This window comes from Excalfactoria chinensis, chromosome 3, assembly GCF_039878825.1.
Source record: "Excalfactoria chinensis isolate bCotChi1 chromosome 3, bCotChi1.hap2, whole genome shotgun sequence".
Classification (NCBI taxonomy): domain Eukaryota; kingdom Metazoa; phylum Chordata; class Aves; order Galliformes; family Phasianidae; genus Excalfactoria; species Excalfactoria chinensis.
In genome coordinates this window covers 2,885,285-2,907,700 of record NC_092827.1, presented here as the reverse complement: position 1 = coordinate 2,907,700, position 22,416 = coordinate 2,885,285, and the positions used below count along the sequence as shown (strand labels likewise).

The 22,416-nt window shown below is 43.3% G+C and overlaps 1 protein-coding gene across 1 annotated transcript in view; it reads left to right on the top strand.

Moving 5' to 3' along the window:
* Positions 1-22,416, top strand: part of PKHD1 (PKHD1 ciliary IPT domain containing fibrocystin/polyductin) — a 212,179-nt gene that overhangs the window by 80,419 nt on the left and 109,344 nt on the right. Inside the window, exons 37-43 of the mRNA XM_072332429.1 lie at positions 5,913-6,120; positions 7,170-7,327; positions 8,874-9,066; positions 10,018-10,160; positions 12,957-13,090; positions 21,266-21,378; positions 21,747-21,846. Of these exons, the coding sequence (XP_072188530.1) occupies positions 5,913-6,120; positions 7,170-7,327; positions 8,874-9,066; positions 10,018-10,160; positions 12,957-13,090; positions 21,266-21,378; positions 21,747-21,846 (1,049 nt within the window). The remainder of the gene's footprint in view (positions 1-5,912; positions 6,121-7,169; positions 7,328-8,873; positions 9,067-10,017; positions 10,161-12,956; positions 13,091-21,265; positions 21,379-21,746; positions 21,847-22,416) is intronic.

Genomic DNA, 22,416 nt, shown 5'->3' with positions numbered 1-22,416 from the left:
TTAAGGTTTAATGCCATGACTATTTATCATCAACACAATTGCAACAGAGGTGCCTGTGTTCATTTGCACTGAAACAGGTTGTGCAGAGAAGCTGTGAGTGCCCCATCCCTGGAGGTTCTCAGGTCCATGGATGGGCCCTGGGCAGCGTGAGCTGGTGGCAGGCAGCCATCCCATGGCAGGAATTGGAACTGTTTGGGCTTTAAGGTCCCTTCCAACCCAACCACCATGTGATCCTATGACGCTATGATTTCACTCTCTTTTAGTCACTGGGTAGTCCTGCTGCAAAGATCACACCTGCACCTGCAGTATTTGCAAGTGGACGCTGCAGTGGGTAATTCTCCACTTCTTAAATCACAGGCTTCTTAAAACCAAAGAAATCTTCAAACAAAAATTGTTTTAAAATCAACTGAACCTATTATTCACTTTAATCACACTTAATCAATAATAAAACACAAAGCATCTGTGAGCTGTACACTGTTCAGCAGAGCCCGTTCATCCCTTGGGAGTGCAATCATTTAATCAAATGTCTCTTGTTTTTCCTCCATTAACTATGTGTGTATCTGTGTTGAGTTTAGGAGATCATGAGAGAATTTGTTCAAATCCTTTTTCACTTCCTATGGTCACTTCTGTGGGTTAGTTTTCCTTAGATGTTACTTATTTTGTGTGGATGCAGGAGGCTTTTTGCTTTCCAAAATAGCTTTTTTCCTTTCAAGACGTTGACTTGAACATGATGCATTAAAGCAGATGGCTCCTGAACAGAAGGCTAAAGCTGCCTTGGATCCCTTGTGTTCACTGGGGGTAAGAAACTTCACTTAGGCACTTCCCATGGAGTAACTAATGTACAATGACTTCTGCCTTCACTTTCTTATTCACAAATGTAAGCTGACCATTAGATTTTAAAGACCCAGCAGATGGGGGGATAAAGCCAACAGATCGTGTAAGACTGAGTTCTGAGAGAGATGCTGTGTTTTTCATAGCTTGCCTTTTATTCTAGCAGATACACATCGCTCTTTGATTTAAACTTGAACCACACACTCCATATTTTAGTGCTAATCTAAAGAAAGCAGTGTGGGGGTACGTGAAGGGGGCTGAGAAATGGGCAGTGAGTATAGCTTGTGTATAACTTGTGTTTGTTGTCAGAAGAAAGTCAAAGTCTGTAGGTTACTGCAAATGTGGAACCTTTCTATGTGATGAAATAGTTGCGTTTTTAAAACCTTTGAATGTAATGTAGAAACATTCCCCCCAGATCTGCTTCTTACTTTGGAATGGGCTTCCTAGAGAGGTGATTGATGCCCCACACACCTATCAGTGTGTCATTCGGACAGTGCCCTCAGTAATGTGCTTTAACTTTTGGGTAGCCCTGAAGTGATGAGGCAGTTGGGCTCGATGATCTTTGTACATCCTTTCCAACTGAAGGATTCTATTCTGTTCTGTTCTATTCCATTCTACTCTATTGTGGCTCTGGGCAGCCTGGTCTGGTGGTTGACAACCCTGCCTGTGGCAGGGGAGTTGAAACCCCCCTTTGAGGTCCCTTTCAACCCAGGCCTGTCTATGATTCTATGATTCCATTCTGTTCCATTCCATCCATGCTATCTGATCCTATTCTGTGATTCATGACATGATTTCACCACTCCACATCCCTGACTTAAAGATCTAGGTTCTTAAAGATCTTATTCTCATTTGCAGTGTAGCTGCAAGAGATTGGCAGATTGTCAGCACTATGACTTGTGTAGTCATGCTAAGTAGATTGTATGTCCGAGCCCTGCAGTTCTTGTAACTTCCTTTTGTGGTATAAAGAAATCTCATTACCTCAACTATAAAACACCAGTAAACTGTCCAGAGGTGTGAAGAGCTTTTCTAGTTTGTCACCACTACAAACAGTTTATTTGTAACTGAGTTAATTGATTTGTAGTAAATAAGAGTGGAGATGAGATACCAACCTGTGTCATTATAGAAGGGCTCAGAGCCTGCAGTCCCATGCAGTACGACCAGGAGAAAATGATGGTTTGAAACGTTTTAACTGCTTTTGGGAGAAATGCCAATGGTGTCATGGCAGGCTTAGGGATGGAGCCAGTCCTCTTTTGAACTCATTTAAATAGTCTGTTTTCTACCAGTACCCCATTGCAAAATGCAGCTTTGCCTGTATCTGGATGGACCTTGTATTGGTTGCTCTCAGGTTAGGAGACTGGTTCCCTGTAATTGTTCATTGAATAACTAAAGTTGGGCAACAATACCTGCTACAGAAAGTTTTGTTTTCTTGGCAGGAGCATCTGTTTTCCAATAAATCATCAGGCAGTGAGATCCAATGTTTATAAATATCTCTATATATCTGCTCAGAGATATGATTTAGCAGAGGGTTGTTAGACTTGGGGTACTATGGTTAGGCTGCAGCTGGACTTGATGATCTTTGAGGTCTTTTCCAACCTGAGTAATTCTATGATTCTGTGATTCTATGATTAAATATCTCACCACTAAAAGGAGGTGAGAGGCAAATGGATGAGGCCAGGTTCTTCTTGGTACATATTGATGGAACAAGGAGCAGTAACCTAAAACTTGAACATGGGAGGTTCCATACAAACAAGTGGAAGAACTTCTTTTTGATAAGGATGATGGAGCACTGGCACAGGCTGCCCAGAGTGGTGGTGGAGTCTCCTATGGAAATATTCCAGACCTATCTAGTCTCCCGCCTGTGTGACCTACTGTAGGCATTTGCTTTAGCAACGGGCTTGGACTTGATGATCTCTTGAGTTCCCTTCCAACCCCTGCAATTCTGGTGACAGGACGAGGGGAAACGACCTCAAGTTGCGCCAAGGTAAGTTAGGTTGGACATTAGGAAACACTTCTTTACAGAAAGGGTAGTTAAACACTGGAATAGGCTCCCCAGGGAGGTGGTTGAGTTGCCGTCCCTGGATGTCTTTAAGAGCCATTTGGATGTGGTGCTCAGGGATATGATTTAGCAGAGGGTTGTTAGAATTAGGGTATTATGCTTAGGCTGCGGTTGGACTTGATGATCTTCGAGGTCTTTTCCAACCTGAATAATTCTATGATTCTATGATTCTGTGACTCTGTATGAGATGCCTTCTGGTTGCCAGTGGAGTGAAGAACACGAGTGTGTTGCTTGTGGATGGCAGATTGCAAGAGAATAAACAAGATGCAGAAGAGCAACTGTGCTGAATGTACTCCTGAGCCTATACTAGCACAGACACGTGTTTAGCCTGTAGTTTGAATTACTGGAGATGAAAGTTGCAATGTTACACTTTGGAATATGGAAGGTAGAGAAGGAGGCTGAAAGTACAATAATAAAAAAACCCAAAAAAGGGAAAAAAAAGAAAAAAGTTTGAATATATTTAATACTGTTCCTTTGGGAGAAAAGTTGGGAAAAAAAAAATCTTTAGTGATTTTTAATTCTGAGCCTGGGAATGGAAAAGCCTGATAAACTCTTTTTCCATTGGAGTTCGTTTTGAATGCAGGACAATGATTTGCACCAGCAGTATTTTTATTGTGGTTGCTGTAGTATGTGTGTGACAGATGCATGCAATGGGAAGCGATTGTGTGTCTGGCCACAGATGCACACAAATGCTCTCTAACACGTGAACGTGAGCAAAATGTCCAGAACTAGAGAAAAAATAGTCTGCTGCTCAACATGCAGATGGCTGCTGTCAGTTGTTTGCTTTTATGTGGGCCCTAAAAATTCATGAGGTTCACTCAATAAAAGAAGGTAAATGAATAACAATGATGAGACTGCTGCTGGTAAAAGGATGCACATAGGCTGATATGAAGAGTGTTTGTCTGAGTCAGCTATGCTTGCTGAAGAAGGAGATATACAAGATGCTGCTCTTTGTGCAGAGGGGAAAAAACGTGCTACCTTTTGTTTCTTATAAACTTGCATTCTCTGTATAGTGGCATAAATAGAGGGTGCTGATGAAAGAGGGATCCTCCGACAGTGTACAGCTCTCCTTGAATTGATGACTACTTTACTGACTCCACTTGCATTTGCTCAAGGAGCCATTAGGACTTTACGGGAAGGATGAGATATCTGAGGTGGTGATGGCATATAAGTGTGAGTTTATTTAAAAAGATACACTAAAACTATTTCAGTGTGATTGATTGGTAGGCCTCTCCTATGGAACATCTTCAGTTAATATATAAGCAGTGCTTACGATCCCAGCATGTTTGGTGGTAAGGAGATTGGCGCTTTCCTCAAGATGATCAGAAAGAGTTATCAAGGAAGCACCTTTCAAAGCATTATAACTGCTTAGGGCTGTTGACCAGACAGTGATGAGTGGCAAATAGAACAGCTGTTGTGCTGAAAGGTGGCTGTTTTTTCTCACTCCTTATCTTATTTGATTTCACACATTCTCACTATTTTAAATGGCCTATCTCACCACTTAAAATATTCTGCCTCTTCCCTTTGTGTCAGTATCCTCCAAGTCTTTATACTACATCAACACTGGACTGAAAGAAGGGATATCTGGAAAATCTGCTTAGCTGTAAGTGGAGAAAATCCAATTCTACTTGAAGAAAAAGGAAAAATAATCAACTAGAGATATCTCAGCTGTGTTTAGATGTGCATCATCTCACTGACACGTAGAACAGGTACTCAGAAATTCTTTAGGTTCACTGAGTGTGAAGACTTAGATTCTTCTCCTCCTTCTGCTGTGAATTTGTTGACTTGGGGTGCTACCCCTTATTTCCACCTTCATTAAAGAAAGAGGAATTGGGACACTGGAGTGAAAGCAACCAGAACATGAAACAGGAAACAGAGAGAGAGAGAGAATCTTGCTTAAAATAATTTGAAAATGATTTATTGGATGCAACCTCTACCCTTAGTGATTTCTGGTGTTATTACTTTTCTATAGTACAACCAGGGAGGACAGTAACTTGCTGAGGGCTAAAGGTAAATTATTGCAAAGGAGGGAAGGAAAAAATATACAGAAGGAGAGTGTATGAGGCTCATGCTTTCTCCCCTGATGGTGTTCAGTGTGTTGGATCTCACTGGAGCAATCTGTTCCAAAGCCTGCTAGGTAAGAGTTAAAGCAAACCTCATGAAACAAAGAAGGGAGGTTAAAATGTCAGGAAGTTTCATTGCTGGGGCTTGTTGTGCCCAAGTTTGGTAGAGTGTCCAGTGAAGACCAGGAGATGTGGGAATCTGCAGTTGTTACCTTCCTGTTGCCTTTCAGAGCTGGCTTATGGTTGCTGGCCTCTCCATCTCCCACCGTTCAGGTGGCTTTTCTTCCCCCTGCAGTCATACTGACTTACGCACTCACACTGTGCGTCTGCTTTGCACAGTACCTGTGGGGAAGGCTTTTTCCATGGAGATCTGCATATGATCTCAGCTGGAAACAGACTGAGATACACTTCTAGGCATTTGCAGAATCCTGCTGCCACCATTACATGATCTCATGCTGTGCCAATCAAATTGCCAATCTCTACCATACCTACCAAGTGGCAAAAAAAAAAAGACAATCAGTAGTCAGCTATTTGGTCAGCTATTTGCAAGCAGGCTTGTTGCATGCTACACATATGACCTGTGTGCTTCATTTTGCAGCCAACCGGTTGCACTGTATGATGCAGTCGGATGCTTAAGGCAGGTTCTCAAACAATGGGCCCTTGTTTTGGGTCCTCCATGGAGGCAGTGTGGAAATGACCTGGTGTTGCTAGCTGAGCCATCTTCAGTGAGTCTTGGAAGTTCTTAAAAGCAGTGATACTCACCTTTCACTGTGCACTTCTGTGAATGCAGGTTATTTGTAGACCCAGACTCATTGCATCTCATTTTGGGTACCTGACAGAGGAAGCTGATAACTTGAAGATGCAAGTGAAGCAGTGTTTTCTAAGAAGGCAAATCCCTTCTCTGTTTTGTTTTTTAATATATATGTACATATATTGTGTTTTTCTTCTGTTTTTTTTTCCAGGCTGGGTGCCCAAAGTGACTTTCACTTACTTGAAGTCATCAGCTCTTGCTAACGACGTGCAGTTAATACTCCAAGAACCTGTTGACTGGGAACCTGGTGATGAAATCGTGGTTGGAGGGACAGGTCTTGGAGATGCACAGCTGCAAGAAGAAGTGGCCATTATTGAGTCTATAAATAACACTGAGCTCTACCTTAGGTCACCGCTCAGGTATCTTTTCAAGGGGAGGGGAGATTTCAGTAGCAGAAATTGAAACCAGGAGAAAATGTGGTCTGGGTGAGGATTTGCAGTTTCCAGTGGGATTTAGTAACTATGTATAAGTCCTTTTAACAGAAGTGGTCAGAGATGTTTCAGTTCTTTGCTCACCTTGGAGCTAGCAGACATTAAATATTGAGCGCATCTGACAGTGTGGTTCTGAGGGACATGCTTTAGTGGGCAATTTTGTTATTAGGTGAGTGGTTGGACTAGATATCTTAGATGTCTTTTCCAAGCTTAATTATTCTATGTATCTGTATCATAACCATGGACTCAGAGACCACTGAATCAGAAAACACCAATGGCCAGTCCAGTCCAGTGGCCATAGAATAGAATTGGGTTAAGAATTTTCCTGCAAAGTTATTTTCTTGAGTAATTGCTTTTATTTATTTATTTATTTATTTTTTCCACAGAAAGTGTCTGATTTTGTTAAAATAAAATCCTTCTTTACTGAATTGCTGAAGTTAATTAACAAAACACTCAAGGTGAATTACTTCAGTTTGGAAATACTGCTTCTTTGTTTCTACTGAACGTTAGTTCAGCTGTTTATGCACTCTTCATTTTCTATGCATGGAGGCCTTGGCCAGATTATGCTTCTTGCATTGTAACTTGGAGCCTCAGTGTTGAAATATCTTCTCTGTGCTGATGGCAGCCTAACTCAAGTACCCAGGAAGGCCAGTGGTATCATTTCCTTATAAAAGTATTTGGGGCTTGATGAAGAAAATACTGACTGTTATCGGAATATGAAGGCAATTCAAATGCTGAAATATTTTGGTGTATATGTACCAGATGTAAAGAGAGTTTGTGAACATGTGAGACAAGATGAAAACGAATGTCAACCAAGGAAAAATATATCTAACCCATATATGCTGACGTAATATATAGAGGTAATTCTTCACAGTAGTGAGAAGGGGACTGATGTTGGATTTGGATGGTTGAGGTCAACATCATTTCTGCCATCGGTCAGCTGCAGGTGCATTTGTACCTTTGTTGTCTTTCCCTAGGTACTCCCACAACATTGGAGAGGAAAGGGTGAATGGCCAAAGCCTGCCTCTGACTGCTGTGGTGGCACTGCTTAGCAGAAGGGTTGTTGTTCAAGGGGATGCCACAAAGGAGAGGATCTCCCATGTCAGACAGTGTGCAGAAGCAGGTGACACAAGAGGTGAGGAGGTCTTGAGAGGTACTCAAGGGTAAAATTTCTTCTCTAAAATCACTTTGTGGTGTCACTATGTGTTAGAAATATTTCTTAATAGAGTAAAGCGGAGACATATCAGTGCCAGGAAAGCAATTTTATCTTTCCAAATATCATTTGACATTGAAGTATGAAGTCTTGGGAGCTGAAGTGCATTTCATTGTAATATCTCAGATGTATTATTTTCACATTATTGTTTCAAGCCATCTTGGGAAAGACCCTTTAGTTTTGCCTGAGCCTAAGGGTATAGCAAAGAAAGTATCTTCTGAAAACATATTTCAGTGTACATAATATATTACATTTTTAATTGTGTTTACTATTTAGAAACTTTTAGAAGAAAGAAAAACAAAGCACCCTGATGCTTATTGTACTCTGTAGTGTAAAAAATTATGATGTTATTTGGGGATCCCAAGGAAGAAAACCAGGTGACGGCTTCTTGTAGCATTTAGTAGCAGTGGTGAAACAATAGGTATCTCAATTCTCCTTCGGTTTTATGTTTGTAAGGCACAGTGAAGTTTGACGGATGGCTTCCTGATTTACACCTGCAGGTGAGGAAATGCAGTCCGACACAGCGATTATAATTTAAGGAGAGTTAGGTTATCTGGCAACCCAGGTATAAGGCTCCCTTTAAAAATAAAATGCCTTGGGCATTCAGACTGTGACACAAGACTTCATTTGATATCCAGCAGCCAACTGCTTATATTACTCATGGATTTATGGTCCATTTTGTGTGGAACTCATAAATATAGTCTCTGAAATGTGCTAACTGTTTGAGGTTTTTATTTGCATTAAAGTATAGGAGGATTTCTCAGAGGAGTCACCAGAAGATGAGTGGGCAGTGTTTCTTGTGGTTAATTTACCATCTTTAAAAGAAAAATGAGCATTGCTGAGTGTAAGCAGGACTGATTTACACATTCATAGCCTGAATCCCCTTGAACCAAAATATCCTGAGCACAAACCTGGGGAAAGGACACCTTTGAGGAATGTCGATTCCTTCCGCAGCCCTATCATCTCCTTTCCTTATCTTCTGACTGTGGGTACGAACGTTTCCTCACATGTCTGTGGGGGCAGTTGGGAGGGAAAGGGTTTTAAAGACATTTTAAAATGTTCTCATTTCAGCTCAGTTCAGTACAGCCGTGCCCAATCCCCTTTTCAAGAACCTCACCCAAGGTAAATCAATGTCAAATCCATCATCCCTGTGCATAGGCCTGTTTAAAATTGAACACAAGGAACTTTCCTTAGCATAAAACTAGCACAGCTTCCTGCTGGTTTTAATACACCTTCCTCTAAAAAAGTCCAGACTCTGAGGTGAGAAATTGTGGAGGTACTTAGGGGGAGTATCGTGCAAGCTTGCCTGTGGCTATTTGTCTTTGAGCATGTGTTGAAGGTCACTGCTGGATACAGGAGTTCTTAGAGTCAGTGTGATGGGCCTCATGAGATGCCTCTAAGGGCTCTGCATGTCCCACTGTCACAGCAGAGATGTAAAACTGATAGTTCCTACTGGATTGTCTTCCAGGTGGCTCCCGGTGTCTGTACAAGCGAAGTGAGAGGCAGCTGGGGTCTCGGGACCTGGGAGCTGTTGTCATTGTGGAAGCCTTCCAGGGAGCAGTCAGTCAGCTGCAGGTGGAAGGGGTCCAGTTCCGCCACATGGGACAAGCGTTTCAGCAGCACCGCAGTGCCCTGACAGTTGCTGGCAATGCATGGATGGCAGGTGAGACAGCTACTCTGGAGATGAGCCCAAACTATCTCACATATCCACCTGTTCAGCTGGGAAAGATATTCTCAAAACCCTGCTTAGCTCAGGAGTCAAGTTAACACCATAGGACTGTAAAGGTGAGAAAAGTGAGAAAGCTTCAGCTGTAGACTAAGCCCAAGTGACACTTGATGGAGTCCTTTAAATTGTTTTAGTTCCTTTGTGATTTTTGACAGCTCCTTTCTAAATAATATTCCATTTTTACGGTACATCTCCAAGTCACTGTGCTACTTCTAGCTCTGGAGATGGAAGCCATAACATACCATGAATGAGCCCTGAGCTGACTCAGGGATGTTCCATAGCATAAACCAATGTTTAGTTATATCACTTGAAAGTTAAGGGATGCTTATTTTGACTGAGTCATTGGTAAGCACAAAATTAATCTCTGTGGAAGTGGCAATGAGGTCTCTGAAGACTGGTGGAGATGGGAGTGAGTTAGATGGGCTTAAATGTTTGAAAGTTAACCCACAGCTTTGTCTTCCCTATGCCGGCTTCATCATTTAATGATGATCTGGGCTTCCTGCTGTCAGAAGGTAGCCCTGGCCATGATTCTGGAGTACATTAAGGTGGTCATCGTGCCTGGCTACACAAGGTGTATAAGATATCTCCCCTTCTGATACATTCCTCCTTTCGTTCAGTCCTACTTCAATCCCTCAGTTTCCTCAGCTCATGATGTAGTTCACTTATATGATCCTTTCATTTGGATCTCCTCCTCCCACATAATACGAGATGCCTCAAGTAGCCTGTTTCTATGCTTGGGGCCCCTCTGCTCTACTGCAGTTATCTCAGCAACGCCCACTTGTTGGCAAAGATGAACAAATTTCAGCTTCAACTGGTCAGTCTCATGGAAGCAAAAAGGATTAACTGCACAGCATCAAAGAAGAACGGGCTAATATAAAATTCTCCATGCTCTTTTCTTTTCAGACTCTTACATACGTGGTTGCTGTCTTTTGGACTCCTTTGGCCAAGGACTCCGTCTGACTGGGATCTCAAACCTTAGTGTAGACAGTAATGTCTTCTTTAACATTTCAGGACACGGGCTTCTGTTGGGTAAGTGAAGCAGGAAAGTATCTAACCTACATGTAATAGCAATGTTTACTGATGATCATCTACTTGAAAATGTCTTTGGAGGAAAGGATCCTTAACGGCACCCTCATGATTTTAATTGCGTCTTCCAAATTTTCTCTTACTAGTGAATCTGGAGTAAATCTCTCAGTATTCCCCATGCAACTCCTAGCAGCTACTTCTGTTTGGCCATATTTTCTATGTTTCTTCAGGTCAGTCTTCACTTTCTCTGTATCCTCTTATTTCACTGAATACAAATGGAAGGGAATTTCTTTTTAAGGAATTGGTGTATCCCTCTGTGGAAGAGCACCATTATGCAATATTTAAGACCCCAGTTCAGTGAGGCATTTAAGAGCATACTTACCTTTAACTCCAGTCATTTGACATCAAAGATAATGGAGTGAAAGCATATGTTAAAAGTTAAGCAGAGGATTTAGCACTTAAATAAATTGGAGCTTGGAGCAACAAAACTGTTAAACAACAAAATATTTCTCTGAACTAACTGTCAGGAGTCTGACTTGCAGCATCTTCTGCTGGGATCTCACGTTGCCCAAATCCCTAAAGATGCAGCTTGATTTTTGTTTTCTGTCAGAAAGAGGATAAAAAATGACCAATTTCAGGATAAACAGAGGTTAAAAAAGAGCCTTCAGTCCTGATCCTGCAGTTCCACACACACACAGAGTCGCTATGCTCGATCCCATATATAAATATAATAGGATCACGATTTAAACAGAGGAGACCCATCAAAGAAGAGCTACTTAATCATCTTGCAGAAGAGGGGTGCTGATGCAGAGAGGTGTGCTGACTCATCACACACAGCTCCTGTGGCCATGGGAAGCAGAATGAGATCTCCATCCTGCCAGCTGCCATGGCTCACTTGTGTTAGGACATGCATCTGACTTAAAGGACTCTGGGCTGAGCGGAATATTTCCTCTGAAGTTTCAGCCTGAATACACCTTATCCCCAACATGTCTTTAATGGCTTCACTACCAGCAGCTCCAGAGGGCCTGATGGATGAATTTATATATCATTTTGTTGCCTGTGAAGGAATATTTATTATAGCCGGCTGTTTGCAGCTCCAGAATTGGACTCCCTCAGTGATTTCATCTAAAACCCTTATTTTCAGGGGTTTTGCAAGACAGTCATAAAAAGTCGCTCTGGGCTTAGAATTAATTGACATACCAGAGCTCAGCTTGGAAGCCCAAACCTTTTTTGCCACCTCACAAAACTGCATGGCTGTCAAAAAGTCTGCTTTAGGACCCCGCTTATGCTCTGGTAGTAGCATTGTTTGTAGAAAGCACAACCTGAATAGGAAGTATTTCCTAAATGGATATTATTCAAAGATGTAGAGAGGCTCAGAGGAATGAGAAAGACTGAAAATGATTACTCCCTTCCCCCAGACAAAATCCCTTATGTACTTCTGTTGTTTACATGTAGGGTAGTAATGACTGGGGAAGAGACCATTATCTGGGATAGATCCGGAGCAGATAAAGTGAATAGTTTCAGTTCAACAGAACAAAATTAAATAGATGTTATTTGCTCCCGATGTGGGTCAAGTAGAAATGAGTCACTTTTTATTCTGCTTCCATACAAGAGATACATGTGTCTATGTGTGACTACTGGAAGTTGATCTGTACGTGGGTCTGTCCACTGTTCCCCATTGGGTGGCACATTTCTTTATGGTGCAGTTTAAAAGGATACGTGAATATTCTTCTTACTGTTTCAGTAGTGATCTGGTGCACTCTGTGAGCTGTGTGATAATGGAGTGATCACTTCTTCTCATGCTTCACTTTTGGAATCTCCTTTTTTTTCCCAAGCTGTAGAATATGATTTATCATACTCTTTTTATTCATATTCTCCATAACCGTGGCTTAAAATACGGCTTTAGTTATATTCATATATAAAACTTCATACAGTATTTTCTGCATCTTGAATTGTGGAATCATGTTCTTCTTTATATTTTTGTTATATATTTCTTTCCTTGATTGTAATTTTCTGATTAGAATGTAAGCTCTTTGTACCTGAAGCATTTTGGTTTTTGTTTTGTTCTGTTTTTAATATTCATAATGTTGGACAAATCTTGGTGAGATCATTAATGGAGTTGATATCAATGTTGGCAGTTGGACTAGATAATCTTTGAAGAACCCTTCCAACAGAACCGTTCTATTTTATCTTGCTTGTGACCTTGAGGTTTAGATTAGACATAAGAAGGAACTTTTTCTCTCAGAGAGTGGTCAGGCACTGGAATGGCTGCCCAGGGAGGTGGTGGAGTCACCATCTCAGGCAAAATGTTCACGAGGCGTCTGGATGAGGAGCTACAAGATATGATTTAGTGGTTTGTTGTAGCTATAGTGATGGGAGGACAGTTGGACTAGATGATCTTGTAGGTCCCTTTCAACCTTGTCATTCTATGATTCTCTGGCATTTCCAAAGACAACCCTTTTTCATTGCTGGATTTAGCCATGGCAGTCTTTGAATGTCACAGCCATTTTTTGCCATGTGTTAAACACAGATTTCTAAGCACTTTTGAGACCATGGCGTACCCAGGGGCAATCACACAAAGCTGATTCTCAGGTGTACCATGCCAACAAAGCAGGCAAGTCCTCTGATGTGTACTACAGGGGGTGTCAAGTTATATATATTTATTTTTTCTCTATTTATTATCACAGAATTATAGAATGGTTGGGTTGGAAGGGACCCCAAGGATCAGCAAGCTCCAACCCTCCTGCTGCAGGCAGGGTCACCAACCTCCACATCTAATACTAGTATTTTATTTTTAAGGAAGTGGCCTGGAGAAGGAGAATAGAATCAGAAATAACATTGTGATTGGCCTTTCTGCAATGGATGGTTTATCCAACATTGAGACTCTGTCACCAGCAGGGATCTACATCAGAGCTCCTGCCAACCACATTGAGGTAAGAGGTTCGGGTATAAAACATAACATTTCTGTTCAGAAAGATCAGAAAAATATGGAACTTTCACCTTACCTTCTCTACAGCTCCATGAGAGGAGGTTGTGGTGAGGCAGGTGTTGGCCTGTTCTCCCAGGTGACAGCAATAGGATGAGGGGTGATGGCCTCAAGTTGTGCCAGGAGACAGTGAGGTTGGATATTAGAAGAAATTTCTTCTGAGGAGGAGTGGTGATGCATTGCAAGAGGCTGCCCAGGGTTGGGGTCAGCACCCTGGAGTTGCTTAGGGAAGAGGGTAGGTGTAGTCTGAGTGTAGGTGTCCTAAGGAGCATGGTTAGTGGGCAGTACTGGGGATAGGTGGATGATCGGACTGACTAATCTTCATAGTCTTTTCCAGCCTTAATGATTCTATGATTCTGTGATTGTGTACCCAATATTTCACAGAATCACAGAATCACAGAATTATAGGGGTTGGAAGGGACCTCTAGAGATCATCGAGTCCAACCCCCCTGCCAAAGCAGGCTCCCTACACCACGTCGCACAGGTAGGCGTCCAGGCGAGTCTTGAATATCTCCAGAGAAGGAGACTCCACCACCTCCCTGGGCAGCCTGTTCCAGTGCTCCGTCACCCTCACTGTAAAGAAGTTCTTGCGCACATTCGTGCGGAACTTCCTATGCTGGAGTTTCAGCCCATTGCCCCTAGTCCTGTCCCCACGCACTACTGAAAAGAGACCAGCCTCGCCACTATAGCTCCCACACCTCAGGTATTTATAAACCTGGATCAAGTCCCCTCTCAGCCTTCTTTTCTCAAGGCTAAACAGACCCAGTTCCCTAAGTCTCTCCTCGTAGGGGAGATGGTCCAGGCCCTTCACCATCTTTGTGGCCCTCCGCTGGACTCTTTCCAAGAGATCCCTGTCTTTTTTGTACTGGGGAGCCCAGAACTGGACACAGTATTCCAGATGAGGCCTCACCAGGGCAGAGTAGAGGGGGAGGATCACCTCCCTTGACCTGCTGGCTACGCTCTTTTTAATGCACCCCAGAATGCCATTGGCCTTTTTGGCTACAAGGGCACACTGCTGGCTCATGGCCAACCTGTCGTCCACCAGGACGCCCAGGTCCCTCTCAGCAGAGCTCCTCTCCAGCAGGTCTTCCCCCAACCTGTACTGGTGTATGCAATTATTTCTACCGAGATGCAAGACTCTACACTTGCTTATGTTAAACCTCATCCGGTTTCTTACTGCCCAGCTCTCCAGTCTGTCCAGGTCTCTCTGAATGGCTGCACAGCCTTCAGGCGTGTCAGCCAATCCTCCCAGCTTCGTGTCATCAGCAAACTTGCTGAGGGTGGCCACTATCCCCTCATCAAGGTCGTTGATGAAGATGTTGAACAAGACTGGACCCAGCACAGACCCCTGGGGGACACCACTAGTCACAGGCCTCCAGCCAGACACCGCACCGCCAACGACAACCCTCTGCACTCTGCCAGTCAGCCAATTCTCGATCCACTTCACCGTCCACTCATCTATCCCATACTTCCTCAGCTTTGTTATAAGGATGTCATGGGGGACCGTATCAAAAGCCTTACTGAAATCAAGGTAGACTACATCTACCGCTCTCCCCCCGTCCACCCAGCTAGTGACATCTTCATAAAAGGCCACCAGGTTGGTCGAGCACGACCTCCCCTTGGTGAACCCATGCTGAGTACTCCTGATAACCTCCTTTTCTCCCAGTTGTCTGGAGATGGCATCCAGCACAAGCTGTTCCATCACCTTCCCTGGGACAGAGGTGAGGCTGACTGGCCTATAATTACCCGGGTCATCCTTCTTGCCCTTTTTGAAGACTGGGGTGACATTGGCCATCCTCCAGTCTTCAGGCACCTCCCCAGTTCTCCAAGACCTTTGAAAAATTACAGAGAGCGGCTTAGCAATAACCTCCGCCAGCTCTCTCAGCACCCGCGGGTGCACCCCATCAGGTCCCATGGATTTATGGACATTAATGTTTCCTAAGCACTCACGGACCACCTCTTCCCTGACTAAAGGGAAATCTCCCATTCCCCAGATTCTCTCATCAACCACCGGGGACTGGGATTCCTGGGGGAGAGCCCTTTCACTAAAGACAGAGGCAAAGAAGGCGTTCAGTATTTCCGCCTTCTCAGCATCCCCTGTTACCAGAACACCCCCCTCACTTAGTATGGGGCCCACATTCTCCCTAGCCTTCCTTTTGCTGTTAATGTACTTAAAAAACCCTTTTTTATTATCCTTTATCTCCTTAGCTAGATTCAGCTCCAGGTGGGCTTTAGCCTTCCTGGTCGCATCTCGGCAGTCCCTGACTACATTCTTATATTGTTCCCAAGTGGCCAGACCCTTTTTCCACATATCGTGTACTTTCTTCTTTCTGCGGAGCTTGCACATGAGTTCCTTACTCATCCACGCAGGTCTCCTGGCACCTTTTCCTGACTTCTTAGTTACAGGGACGCACCGATCCTGAACCTGGAAGAGGAGCCGTTTGAATGCTAGCCAGCTCTCACAGGCCCCCTTGCCTTCTAGCACCCTGGCCCACGGGATGGCCCCAAGTAAGTCCCGGAGGAGATCAAAGTTGGCTCTCCTGAAGTCCAGGGTAGCAATCCTACTTTTTGTTTTGCTTCCTCCGCTCAGGATCTCGAACTCCACCATCTCATGGTCGCTACAACCCAAGTTACCCCCGACTTTTACTTCCTTAACGAGTCCTTCCTTGTTGGTGAGAATAAGGTCCAGCAGCACCCCGCCCCGCGTCGGTACCTCGACCATCTGCATTAGAAAGTTATCTTCAATACACTGCAAGAATTGTCTGGACCGCGCATGCTTGGCCATATTGGTCGTCCAGCAAATATCTGGATAATTGAAATCCCCCAAAAGTACCAACGCCCGGGAGCGTGATGCTACTTCCAGTTGGCTACGGAAGGCCTCATCAACCTCCTCTTCCTGATCAGGAGGCCTGTAGTACACATTTGCTTCTTGGATGACCGTTCAGCAACCATGCTTGTAATTGGGATACTGAAATGAACGTAGTACAAACTCAATAATATTCTTGAACAAATTTATGGTTATTGAAAGTTATGATGCATTTGATTGGAGTGAACCAGTGGTTTTTGGTGTTGTTCTTTTTTTTCCCTAGGATACTTTTTAAAGTTTTATTTTATTTTAATTTCTTTGACTCTGTGATTCCTAGAAAAAATGGAGGAAAAAAAAATGTCTACTGAGCCAAGACAGTAGTTTTCTACTTCTGTCAATATAATGAAAAGAATAGAAAGGTCAATTTTAATGGACTGAAGAGAAACATAGTAAAATTCAGCAGTATCGAATGCAGCCTTGCCTGGTTTTAAAATGACAGCTTGTGCAGAGTCTGAGGTTCCCATTCCAGGCTGAGGAGGAAAATGCTTTCCTTTTCCCATGAAAACAACATTGATTTTAGAAGCAGGTAAGATTCGTTGGTCAAAATAGTGACAGCACATAGAAATTGTGAGCAGCTTTCTGACTAGCAGCCTTCCCACCACAAAGTTGGGCTCAGTATCTTTTCATCGGCCAATTCTGAGATGTTTTCTTTTAATTCTGTGGAGAAAAAAACAAACAAAACAAAACAAAAAAAAAACACAAGAACATTTTAAAGTGATTTCATACCATTTTTCCTTTTCAACTGTTTCAAGTCTGGAATTTCATTGAAACTGACCTTTCTTACCACAGCATCAGTTGTGACAAATGCACCTTTTCATTAAAAAATACTCCTGACCTGTCCTGTTGCTAACCCGACAGAAACCAAGCCAATTATTAAGCGTCTGTGAAGACCCAATCTCCCCCTGGGCTTCTGTTCCAGGAGGAAAAGATTGCATCTAAATTTGAAGGTGAAAAAGATACCAACACGTTTCCTACGTGAGTCTGAAGCCGGTAGTACTTAGGAAGAAGGAGAGGACTTTCCTGCAGTTCCCTCGAGGGTGCATTTATCATTTTTAAGGCCATCAAATATGGTTAAAAAATACAACAACGAGGCAGAATCACATGAATTTCAGCTCCACTAAGCACAGTGCTGTGCTATCACGCACTGCCTTTCCCTGGAGCTGTCTGTCGGATCGCCAGTGGCTCAGCTTTTGCAAAGGATTGCTGCAATTAACTTTGTGGGTACGTGCGAACCGACTGTAGTTGAGTTTTCGGCACATTTGCTGAGCTCTCTCTGTTCATGTGTCTTCTGAGATGTGCCCAAAGCTGCGTCTGTTGGTGTGCAGCTGAACATCAGGGTTCAGCCTGCTCTCCAAAGCTGTGTTACTCACAGCAGAATAGCAGATGGCCCTTGGAGGGTTGCTGATATACCTCAATGTCAGCAGTCCCTCGGTCTGGGCTATCTGAGGCTGTGCAGCAGCAGCAGTGTTGGCTCTAAGGAAAATAGAAACAAATTGCCGAGCTTAAAATGTTTATTAGGAGTGTTTACTGTTCTACAATAAGTACAGTGTTCAGTAGAAGACATGGGAGGATGTGAGGTCTGTAGAGACCTCACTGCAGCCTTGTGGTATTTGGAGAGAGCTTATGAACAGGAAGGGGCTGACACAGTCTGATAGTGATAGGATAAAGGGGGATGACTTTAAACTAAAAGGAGAGATTCAGGTTGGGTGTTAGGAAGACACTGTTGAATCAGAGGGCAGTGTGATGCCCTTGCAGTGCTGCCCAGAGCTGTGGGTGCCCCATCCCTGGAGGTGCCCAAAGGCCATGGATGGGCCCTGGGCAGCCTGAGCTGGTGGGGGCACCCAGCCCATGGCAGGGGTTGGAACTTCATGAAAGATCCTTTCAAACAAATCCATTCTAGAATCCTTTCATTCTATGTGGATACTCAGAGAACCAGTCACAGCTTTTTGCAGTCAAAGCAGCTTATTCCAATGGACTTTTCTTAGTACGATAATGCTCACTAAATCCAGAGAGTGCTGATCCAGCACCAGGATCATGGTGTACACAGATAGGCACTTTTTATCTTCTCAGATGGCTCACCAGCTGCATATTGCTTTTTGGATAGCTATAATTTTAACTGAACAGAGAGGTTCAAAGAATATAATGAACAAAATTCATCTCCAAACTGCCGTGACATAGGATAGAAACTTGCCCTCTAGATTTCAGTGTTAGGATTTGTTTGTTTTACTGTTTTATTTTACTTTTCAGATTTTCATCTTTAAATTCCTGCTTTTAAAATTACAGGTAAAGATTACAGCTAAAGTAGGCATGGAGCTCGTGGTGCAGACTGTGTTACAGCCTCTGTATGTGGTGGGCTAAGCTTTCCACAATGAGCGGAATAATGTTTTAATATCTGCTCAGTTTACTCGGGAGTCTAAATTTGTGACTGAAGACCTGAAATTTCCTTGACAATCAGTGATCTCCTAAATGGTGTTGAAATCGGGACCCAGCAGTCACTCAAACCTGAGCCTACAAAGACGTCTGGAGACCCAGTTCCCACAGGTTTCCATTTGGCTTAAGCTCTTAAGTGCATTTGTGAATCGGGGTGTTGGATCAACCTTTGTACCCATGCAGCATCAATGCAGAATGGTTGTGACAAGACGAATGATTTTATTTTTAGATAAATTATGGAAGCCCTGGTCAGCATCTTTGAGTGATGTATGACACTTGCATTAGCAAGCTGATTTCTGGCCTTTTAAGCTCCTATCAGCAAGAGGAACAGAAGATGTCCCTCTTTGATATTGGCTGTTTTGTCCATGTAGAAAAGAACAGCTTTTTACCTTTTTGCCCTTAAATCTCAGCACCAGCATGCAGTGCTCATGCGAGCAAAACCTGGCTGTAAGAAAGGCACCCAGCAGCCTCCCTCTCTTTTCTTGCTATGACATTGAAGAGTGAGAAACAACCTACCAGAATGATTGACTTCTCAGAGTGTTGACTGATGGCCACGCTGTTCATGCATGATTTTGTTGCCCAGTGTTGCCCAACCCCACATTCCCAACCGTATCAAAGAGGTGGGGCTGTACCTGTTTGGCATTGATTATAACCCACCATTTTGTTCTTACTTTTCTGGAGCCTTGTACAAATCGTGTGTATGTTGAAGCAAACCCACTGGGGACACTCCTTGCATCCAACCAGGTTCTTAAATAGGGAGGAGTGGTGCTGGGCACGCTCTGCAGAGCTTTTAGGGCACTTTTAAGGTCAACGCTTTGAGCCCTGGTCATCTAAAAGAAATTCATGAAACATTTCCATTGGCAGGGCTGTACAGTTAAGAGACACTTTAAACGTCAGCCACTTATTTTACTGACTTGCAGTGCATACCTCCAGGTATTTGGCATGCTTGGGGAGGTAATTTCTCTCAGGAATTTTGGTTGCATGGACATTTATAATATATTGACTTCTACAAAGAATTGATTTCCACACAAAATTCCTTCCTTGCCTAAAACCCCTGCCCTCCAGCCACTAGCTGGCTGAATAAATATGCAGTTTTTCCTTATGAATCATCTGCAGAACGCACGATTGGGGTCTCAAGTAAAGGATCCTGGAAATAATGTGACCGGACTGCAGAAGCATTTTGTTAAAGGAAAAGGGACTCTGGCTGCACTATTGGAAAAAGCAGCAGCTTTATCAGGGGATGGAGGGATGTGCTTTGGTTATTGATATCTCTTTGTTGCTTGGCAGATGTTGGAAATCATGACTGCAGGGAGCACACTTGGAAGGGTCAGGACAAAGTAATTGGAATATGGAGGTCTTCCACCTCTGGGTCATCGGGTTTGGCTTTGACTTGGGCCATCAGGGACCAAAAAGCCTTTAATATTTTAACACTGTCCAGTGACCTCTGAAGTCAGCAAGTGTCAGCTCTTCTTGTGAGAAACTGCGAGAAAGCTCATCTTAGATTCCCCTTAGGGAACCAAGTACCTCCAGAGAGCAATTAGTGTTATCTAAGGGTAGACAAGATGACTTGCCCTCTGGATGTGTCTCAGCCTTACTTAGTTCATGGAAGGGAAGCATACATTTACCAGCCTGGACCTTCAGCATCAAATTTGAGCAAAACATTTGAGACAATAGAGAAGGATGATGCCCAGATGTGCACATGAAAGCTTTTCTGTATGGACCCAATCCAATAATAGCTCAGTTTGGCTGCTGTTCAAAATGAAGCAGGTAAGAGAAAGTTTTTGCTCTGGAATAGAAAGACTCCTAGCTTCCAGTGTCTCCCCCTGCAAAACTGACTTGCTACAGAGTCTGCAAGTCAGAAACCCCCAGCTAAAAGGCCAGGAAGGCTGTATGTTCTCTCCTTTTTTCATGTTTTGCAATGAACACAACTCCATAATTTCTTCATTAGGTGAATTAATTAACAATAATTTATAACACATCTGAAAAGTCGAGGGACACTGTATCATTGTCTGTGGTTGGAGCAGAAATAGGAGTCCAAAGCATCCCTACACAACAGGGGTGACCAGCTTTGTGGCTAGAAAAAAGGGAGCATCAAGACCTTGGAATGAACAGCTGTACAAAACTGATCCAACCAACCACCAGTGCCACCAAAAGGAACAGAAAAGGTGTTGGTAATGGAAGATTGCTCACTGAAAGCACTGAAGCACTCATCTGACATCCAGACAATCTTCCTTGACAGATTTGTTGCCTGCTGGGGACCCACACGTACAGTATCATGAGAAGGTTACCAAACATGGTAGAGCCATTCCCATTTTTGTGTAGTGTTGAAGGAGGCTGCAACAAAGGGGTTGAGAATTATCTGAATTGTAGAATGATTTGTGTTAGAAGGGACCTTTAAGACCACCTCGTTCCAACCCCCTGCTATAGGTAGGGGCACCTCCTTTTAGATCAGGTTACCCACAGCCTGTCATTCAGGTGAAGGATATAACTTCCCAGATGTCTGCTAGGAAAGTAACATGGCATGTTGTAAGCAATAAAGGAGACTACTGGAGTGTGCTGAGGATAACATCTTGATCCAGGTATTAGTCAAACCAGCTGGAGGAGAAACATTACTGAACATGGTCCTCACCAGAGCAGATGAGCTCATTAAAGAGATTGAGATTGGTGAACACAAAACCAAGGTACCAGCTTCTGCCCACCAGACTTGCCAGAACTATCCTTAACATCAGCTGGGATCGTCGTTTATTTATTCATTTATTTTTCTTCTGTTTTATTTAGCAGAAGCTTGTGGGAATCTTTTTCACACTTGTATGTGTTTCTCTGCAGGGTAACACCGTGTGTGCTGCTGGGTATGGGTATTTCTTTCATCTGTCTCCTGAGGGACCATCCAAAATGCCTATCCTGTCCTTCAGTGAGAACACAGCCCACTCCTGCACCAGGTATTAGGGGATCTTTGGTTGAAGAGACTTACCTTCTCTGCGTGGTGTTGCTAACTATAACTGCAGCAGAAAATGCCTTGTCTGTTTGAGCAGAAAAGGATGGCATACAGGAGAACAGACAAACAGTTTTGTTCTTACACTCCTTTAACATGTATTGCAGGCCAACAGCAGAGTTACGATCCATGACTTGGAGTTGCATTTATTACCTCTGGATTCTTTGTACAATAGCAGCGTGAATGCTCAGCTCTTAAGAGTTTAGCTCTGATTAAGTAGGTTGAAATGGAGACTAAGAACAGGCCTAAAGATGCTGTTTTATGTCCAGTGTTACATGCAAGTAAACTGTTTCCTTTGCTTTCTTTTCTAAACAGGTATGGATTGCTTGTGTACCCAGAATATTTGCCAGACAGCCCAAATGGCCCCGTTCAGTTCAACAGCTTCACAGTTTGGAGCAGCCAAGGTGGAGTCCAGGTGTGTTTGTCCCAGCTGTCCTCCAGAGTGCTCAGGAAATGCTGTTTCACCTCTATATCATCTCTGTAGTGACTTTGCCTTTTCAGGCTGCAGTTAGGCTGCAGCTGCTGTAGAACCCCTCATACCTTTGTGTAGAGTTGGAAGGGACCCTTCAAGGCCATCTGTCCCACTCCCTGCACTGAACAGGGACACCCACAGCTCCATCAGTGCTCAGAGCCCATCCAGCCTGACCTTGGCTGTCTGCAGGGATGGGGCACCACCGCCTCTCTGGGCAACCTGTGCCAGTGCTTTACTACCCTTCTTGTAAACAACTTTCTCTTTATATCCAGTTTAAATCTCTGTTTGTAAAGATTATGGTTAGTGAAAGTTCTGTTACTTTTGTAGGATTACTGGTTTCCATGGGTATTTTTCCTCTAGGAGCATTCTTCTAGCTATTAGTTGACTGTAAGCAGTATCTTGGGTTGTTTTCAAGGCATCTTTCTGCTACAAACCTTAATTCTTTACCCTATTATTCTTTCCATTAATTAAAAGATGATTTTTTAACCTGTTTGTTAACAGTTCTCTGAATTT